We start from the raw sequence: 7,827 nt of genomic DNA, 5'->3' as shown, positions 1-7,827 counted from the left end.
GCACGAGCTTTATAGGCCCGGTCATTTCCAAACTGCACCATAGATCCGTGGAGTGAAGTAACCATTGGAGAGTGGATATAGGCTAGGCTACTTCTTTGTTTTTATTGTAGGCCGACCATCTGAACACAGAGTAACACCGCGGCTGTTGGAGAGGAACATTTAATATGACTAGCCTATGCAATAATTCATTTTAACCCAACCAGACGCTGTCATAACTGATCACAATGCAGTTCCTTTTACTCGCAGCAGCAGCGGTCCTCTTTACGCACGACTTCATCGGAGCTGCCGTGAGCTCTGACGACAAGTGCGCCACCCGCTGCGAGGTGAGCTTGTGCCCGAGCCCCAGCTGTCCCGCCGGCTACGTCCCGGACAGATGTAACTGCTGCCTGGTGTGCACGCCGCGGGAGGGAGACCCCTGCGGCCGCACAGAAGACCTGACCTGCGGGGAAGGCCTGGAGTGCAAGCTGCTCGCTGCGGGGACGCACCGGGGCTCCAAGGGGGTCTGCCGCTGTAAGACGGACCATGAAGTGTGCGGAAGCGACGGGAAAACCTACGGTAATTTGTGTAAGATGCGGGCAGCCAGCCGCAAAGCCGAGCAGAAGGACAGACCAGCAGTGAGCCAAGCGCACAAGGGACCGTGTGCACCCTCAGGCGCAGGTAGGTAGGGCTGATGACTGTGGGGGGTCAGAGGGATGTAGTATTCTGGAGGGGTTGGAGCAAGGAAATGAGCCTTTTGGGGTTAAATATATTATCATATGGTGTCAGAGATGAAGTAGGCTAGTTTTATTTGCGTATACTGCAGCTTGCACTGAACACAACCTAAGTCATTTACACTGCTCTACCATCTCATCAAATCAAAACAAAGACCAAAGATGCTGGGATGTTTGTATACAATACTTTTTGTTAATTATTATTATCCACCTGATACAGCAGGCTGGCCACTCAAAAAAAATTCTGGCCTAGAGCTGCAAAAAATAGTCAATTAATGAGTGAATTGGTCGTCAGAAATACAAATAACATTTTGATTTATGAATCATAAATAAAACATGTTGATTAACAATGACTCATCCATCAATTATAAATGATTATTATTATTATTGCTTTGGTCATTCATTGTTTCAGTCATTTCTATGAGCAGTGTTGCCAAATGATCTGATTTCAGCTTATTGAATATCAAGACCTGCTGCTCTATAGTTTTATCATTATGGTGAAGTTAACACTATTATATGTAGTCAAATTACTGTTACTTTGGGACAATTGACCTAATAATTGTAGCATTAAAAAAATTAAATGATTGACAATGGATATTTAAATGAATCTGGATTTGTTCTTTTTTTATTAAGAGAACAAACAGCCATCTTTGAATTCAATAGCTAAATAGATAGATAGATAGATAGATAGATAGATAGATAGATAGATAGATAGATAGATAGATAGATAGATAGATAGATAGATAGATAGATAGATAGATAGATCACACTATTGTAATTAAAACTTGAAAAGAAGTGTAGCTGTGTGTGTGTGTGTGTGTATTCATGGTAATGCAGTGTGTTCTTCCTGTCAGTATAGGTCGTTCCCTGCTCCAACCCAGCAGCCCTCGCTTCAAATACAACTTCATCGCTGACGTGGTGGAGAAAATAGCACCTGCTGTTGTCCACATTGAGCTGTTCCTAAGGTGTGTGTGTGTGTGTGTGTGTGTGTGTGTGCGTGTGTGTGTGTGTGTGTGTGTGTGTGTGTGTGTGTGTGTGTGTGTGTGTGTGTGTGTGTGTGTACGTGTACGTGTACGCATGAGTGTTCATGCGTGAGTGTGTTTGTGTGTTCAGAGAGTGATGAGGAGGGATTAATTGTAAATTCACTGATAGTTTGAAATTATACTTATGTCTTCATGCATATATGTCCTGAAACTCCCACTTTAAGAATTCCCTGTGGTGTTCTCTTACATAGCCTCTTGTTATTAAGGTCTTCTAACTCAAACCTCTTTCTGCCAGAAGGTTCACAGTCTGCTAAGAGCTGCCTTAAGTTACATTTTGGGCTATTTTATTCTAATGTTTCCTATATCTCCCCATGCGCTCTCTGTCTCTATTAAATAGACATCCTCTGTTAGGGCGTCACGTGCGTCTCTCCAGTGGCTCTGGTTTCATAGTGACCCACTCGGGTGTGATCGTGACCAACGCTCACGTGGTAACCACCGCTGCTGTCATGGCGACGGGGAGGCCCCAGCTGCGCGTGGAGCTTCACGACGGAGACTCGTACGAGGCCGTGGTGCGAGACGTGGACAAGAAGTCTGACATCGCTACCATCAAGGTCAACACTCAGGTTAGAGCAGCATCCACACTACTGCACTCACTGGTTCACTCACATCTGGTAGGGGTGTAACGGTGCAATAAACTCACGATTGGGTACGTATCTCGGGTTTTGATCTCACGGTTCAGTTCGGTTTGGTTTGGTTCTTAGTTAAGGGAGAAAAATGCTGCTTGTAAAGGAAATGAGTTTGAATAAGTTAAACAGTGGCAGTTTAACATTTGTTAGCTGTCAGTGAGTCGGCAAGTGTTTCAAAATTAAACGAAACGTTCAAATAAAATGTATAAAAAATATTTAAAGAATGTAAAAAGAATACTGCTGCAAATTGTCCGATAAATAAAATACTTCTCAAATAAAAGTGGAAGTACCTTTTGCACATTTGCGCCATACTAAGGCAATTTACGCCATAATTACGGATTGCGGTTCACCTCTGAAAGTGCCTGTATTGTGACGTGTCGGTACGAATATGTGTATTGTTACACGCCCCTTATATCCGGTCAAAGCTCACAATAACTCTCTTCACCCTTTTCTCTTTTTTTAAATTACGGTATAGTAATCTAGTCATTATTAACCTCCTCGCATTCTCATCCCAAAAACATTCTGCACTATTACACATGGACCCACATCCTGTTTCTGATGCGCCAAATCCTGACAGTTTTATGCTAGACATTCATACGACTAGCGGGAACTCTTTCCTAAACAGCAGCTCTGTGACTCAGAGGCGCAGCGCTGATGTGTGTATTCTCACACCCATAGCTCAAATACTTTGACAGTTTTGTAAGCGCGAGCTCTTCATCTCCGGCTCTCCGTCTTCCAAACTAAACCGACAAACAAATGATCGCTCAGTACAAAGAAAAGTTCATAAATGATGTCAGTGCCTAGAAACCTACATGCCAACTAAACAGTCACTATCGTACATTATTTCCAATAATATTAAGTGTTACAGTCGCTAAATCTCTTGGAATTCTCATAGATGGAAATCTCAATTGGGAAAATCATATAACACTTTTAACATCTGTTATCAAGGAAAATCCTTCTCAATCTATATTACACAATGATCTATCCATATATCTCATATTGTAACATTGTTCGGGCTAGTACCTTTTAAAAGCAACCTCAACTGTATTTTCTCTATGCAAAAAAACGCTCAATCGAAATGATAACATTCTCCAGGAGAGTTTCCAGTTGTACGGCTTTACTCCAGTCACTGAGTATCCTACCTATTTTCGATCTAAATAGGTAGGATACCTATAAGATCGAATAGGTATCCTAGACTGTATTTTTGTTTTTCAGTCTATTCACACAACTTACTCAAAGTCTGTTTACGAAATGTATTTCAGTACAATTCCCAAATCCATCACTGCAACAAAAGCAGATAATAAATCTTCATTCTACTTTCTTCAGGACATCTACTGTATTTTCAATATCCCATGACATACCGAGGTTTTAATTGTAAGAGCAACCAAGTCATATTTAGAACAGCACTACCCTAAATCACCTCAACAAGCAAACACGTTTTTCATCAATATTTTGTTCAGTTAAGCAATGCAACATTATAAAAATTACTTTTCATAATTTATCCACAATTCATATTTTAATACCCGATTAATAATGTATTTAATTTAGCCGTGTCACGCATTTGTTGTATGTCTTGTATGGGCCACCATTACAAGCCCTTATTGTTTTTTCCTGGAAATTTCAGTTATTATGGATTTGTTACTTCCAAATAACTATAAACCGTAGGCTATATATCTTCTTAATTTTTTGCTGATCTTTTATGTATTTTTTCTTATGTGCAATAAATAAACTAAAACCCTTATTCCCTTTTGCCCCGTGTGTCCCCATCTCATTCGTCTGTCTTGTGTGCAATGTGTGCGTCCACATCGGAGCAGAAGAAGCTGCCTGTGCTGCCTCTGGGCCGTTCAGCTGATCTGAGGCCAGGGGAGTTTGTGGTTGCTATTGGCAGCCCCTTCGCCCTGCAGAACACTGTCACCACAGGCATCGTCAGCACCGCGCAGAGAGACGGGAAGGAGCTGGGCATCAAGGACTCAGACATGGACTATGTCCAGACTGATGCTATTATTAATGTGGGCTCAGACACTTACGCACACACATACACTCGCACAAACACACACACGCACGCACACACACGCACACACACACACACACACACACACACACACACACACACACACACACAGACACACACACACACACACACGCACATGCACACACACTCTCTCTCTCACACAAACACACACACACACACACATCCTTTTGTTCAGGAGGATGAATGCACAGAGTTTCTGACATTCATTTTTTGTTGTATATGTTTTCTTATCTGTCAAATTAATTGATGTAATTGTGTCCATCTCATATCTCCCATTAAGTATGGAAATTCTGGAGGACCCCTTATTAACTTGGTGAGTTATGGTGTGAAGACTTATATGTGAATGACTAGTCAATGAGACAGTGGGAGGTCCAGAATCTTGTAATTTTCCGGAAAGAAAAGTGTCCTGTGAGATATAGGCCTCAGATTTATCTTGACCCAACACATTAGAAAAATGTCTTGTTGATTTCTGACTTTGGAAAATCATATATAGTTTAATTGTATTTACAAGGGAATGGAGGAACTCGTATATTTGCTTTAGCTTTTAATAATTGATGAGCAACAAGATTAGGACAAACATCTGACATCCAGTCATGAGGAATATGGACTGTGTGCTGCTCACATGTGTTTGTACATGTGTGTGTGTGTGTGTGTGTGTGTGTGTGTGTGTGTGTGTGTGTGTGTGTGTGTGTGTGTGTGTGTGTGTGTGTGTGTGTGTTTCTCTCTCCCAGGATGGTGAGGTGATAGGTATCAACACTCTGAAGGTGACGGCGGGGATCTCTTTCGCCATACCCTCCGACAGAATCAGTCGCTTCCTCACAGAATCCCAGAGCAAACACGAAGGTCAGGGGTCAAGGTTTAAACAGCTCTTATACATTTCAAATACAATTGTTTTTATTGTTTTGAGATCCCAGTACCTGTAGATATGTATGAAGCAGATTATCCTCAGCTGTTGTGTCGTTGTGACAGAAAAGACAAGGTTGCAAAGAAAACTGACAGAGGAACCGCAGTCTGATGCCGGTGAGTGTGTGTGTGTGTGTGTGTGTGTGTGTGTGTGTGTGTGTGTGTGTGTGTGTGTGTGTGTGTGTGTGTGTGTGTGTGTGTGTGTGTGCGCGTGTGTATGTGTGTGTTTGCTGTGGCATGTTTTCTCAGAGTTCAAGTTTATACTTCTGTTGTGTTTTTTTTTTAGATCTCTCAGAAGAGAAGAGATGCTTTTTGGGCATCAGGATGCTCACTCTCACCGACCCGTGAGTTGTAACATCAACACACACTCACACACACACACACACACACACACACACACACACATTGTAACTCTGTATTGTACCGCCTGAATATTTTAATATTTGTTTATGTTGAAGCAATAACAGTGACAGTGTTGTGTGTGTGTGTGTGTGTGTGTGTGTGTGTGTGTGTGTGTTTGTGTGTGCGTGTGTGTCTCAGTCTGGTTGCAGAGTTGAGACTTCATATATCAGACTTTCCAGATGTCAGCAGTGGAGTTTTGGTGCACCAAGTCCTGCCTGACACCCCTGCGCAAAAGTATGTTCACACATGCAAAAAACCCAAGCAGACACACACACACACACACACACACACACACACACACACACACACACACACACACACACACACACAACCACACACACAACCTTTCTAGGGAATAGAACACCATTCCTCAAAGTCGACTCAAAAACAAAAAATGCATTGGGCTCATAAAGTGCTTCCTTAATGTATTTTATTAATTTAAGATGGGAAAGTTGATTTTATAGAAATGATAAATGACTTGTTACTTCATCTACTTTTTACATTACAACTTGGAGCTCCATTGCACCTCAGTCACCCTTTATAGCAAACCATTATGCTACAGCTTCTTCCCTCTGTGTTTCAGTGGAGGGCTTTTGGAAGGTGACGTCATAATGAAAGTGAATGGAAAAGCAGTCCACGCCACCGCAGACATCCGCGAGGTGTTGAAGCGTGAGCAGCCTCTCCTGCTGGAGATTCGCAGAGGCAACGACGACTTACTGTTCAACATCCAGCCGCAAGTTATAATGCGTTGAAGAAGTGAAGTGTTGGGTCAGGTTTCAAGAATGACTGCACTATACTGCATATTATGGCGACATGCGAACACACTGATTATAGCAGAATGGTTGGGCATGTTCTATCATGCAGACTCTGTTTGATAAAGCAGTAAGTTTACTACAAAATGTTCACAATTTTGCAGAGGAATTATATTTTACATTGTACATTGGGTATGAATCCCAAATAATTTCACAATAAAAGCTTCCTAACAAGGAACTGTACTCAAGTATGTATTTGTCAGTCCAGTCCGTTCAGCAGCTGTTGTCCATCCGCGCAGACGGCAGATTCCACTCCCCTTGTTTATGTCTTCTGGACCCTCTTACGTCCCGTCTGTCTTGGAAAGCGGTTCACCTAGTTTAAACAAACCAAAGCCGACACCTAGACAAACTGAGAACCCACAGAGACACTGGGCAATGTCTTGCAGCTGGAAAAGTCACTTTTATCCTCTCCTGTTTTGGTCATGGAAACCCTCATGCATAACATTTTCTGAAACTTAAAATCAAGGACAAAAAAAGAGTGATTGCGGGACTGCTTATTTGGTGTTTAAGATCATCTAAATTCAGCCTAAAACTAAGGATAACACTCAGCTTTATTAGCATTTACTTAAAGGTATAGTTTCATTTTTTAAATGTTTAGCTCATTGGCTCACTCACAGGTTCAGAACAAGGTGACAGAAACCATTCCTTTAACTGTGCGTGCATTTTTAAAGGAGACATGGGCAAAGATCTCTCATCACTAATTAGCTCATCCAAAATACTGGTAGTCAATAGGCTGCCTTTGACGGCAGTCAGAAAATAAACTTACAACGTCGATTAACGGTCATGTGTGCTGGTTGAAACTTGTTTATTTGCCACAATATTTGAAGCTCTGTATTTTTTGTTGTTGCAAGTTATGTTATTTTAGAATCAAATACATACCAAAAGGAAACCGCGTGGTGTGCATGCATCTACTCGTAAACACAGACGTTTTACTTTGTTGACCAACCGACAAGCATAATCCACAGTGGTTTGTGCATGAAAAAGGTCAATAAACAAATCCCAACATGGACACAGGACCGTCTAGTGATGTTTTAAAGTTTATCTCATGACTGTCGGTGGAGGAAGGCTAATACTTCCTATTGACTACCTGTATTTCAGCTAAGCTAACTAACGATGAGAGACCTTTGCTCATGTCTTCTTCGAAAATGCACACACAGTTAGAGAAATGGTTTCTGTCACCTTGTCCTGAACCGAGAGTGAGGCAAAAAGCTAAAAAGAAAAAGTGTTGAACTAATCCGTTAAAATAAAAATAAACTGCAATCATGGGAACTCTCTTCTACAGTACTACAGTATCTTGGG

At 41.7% G+C, this 7,827-nt stretch overlaps 1 protein-coding gene across 1 annotated transcript; it reads left to right on the top strand.

The window, feature by feature from the left end:
• Nucleotides 1-224: 224 nt before the first annotated feature.
• On the top strand, nucleotides 225-6,468 carry htra3a (HtrA serine peptidase 3a; the record flags this gene model as incomplete). Its single annotated transcript, XM_080028860.1, has 10 exons — nucleotides 225-657; nucleotides 1,570-1,675; nucleotides 2,091-2,316; nucleotides 4,194-4,388; nucleotides 4,674-4,724; nucleotides 5,143-5,254; nucleotides 5,381-5,431; nucleotides 5,610-5,658; nucleotides 5,855-5,950; nucleotides 6,300-6,468. The coding sequence occupies 10 exons, from the start codon at nucleotides 225-227 to the stop codon at nucleotides 6,466-6,468; spliced, it is 1,488 nt and encodes a 495-aa protein (XP_079884986.1).
• Between the last annotated feature and the right edge of the window lie 1,359 nt (nucleotides 6,469-7,827).

This window comes from Ammodytes marinus (assembly GCF_949987685.1).
Source record: "Ammodytes marinus genome assembly, chromosome: 6".
Classification (NCBI taxonomy): Eukaryota; Metazoa; Chordata; class Actinopteri; order Uranoscopiformes; family Ammodytidae; genus Ammodytes; species Ammodytes marinus.
Note: the sequence above shows the minus strand (reverse complement) of the source record. Positions and strands in the feature narration are given on the sequence as shown.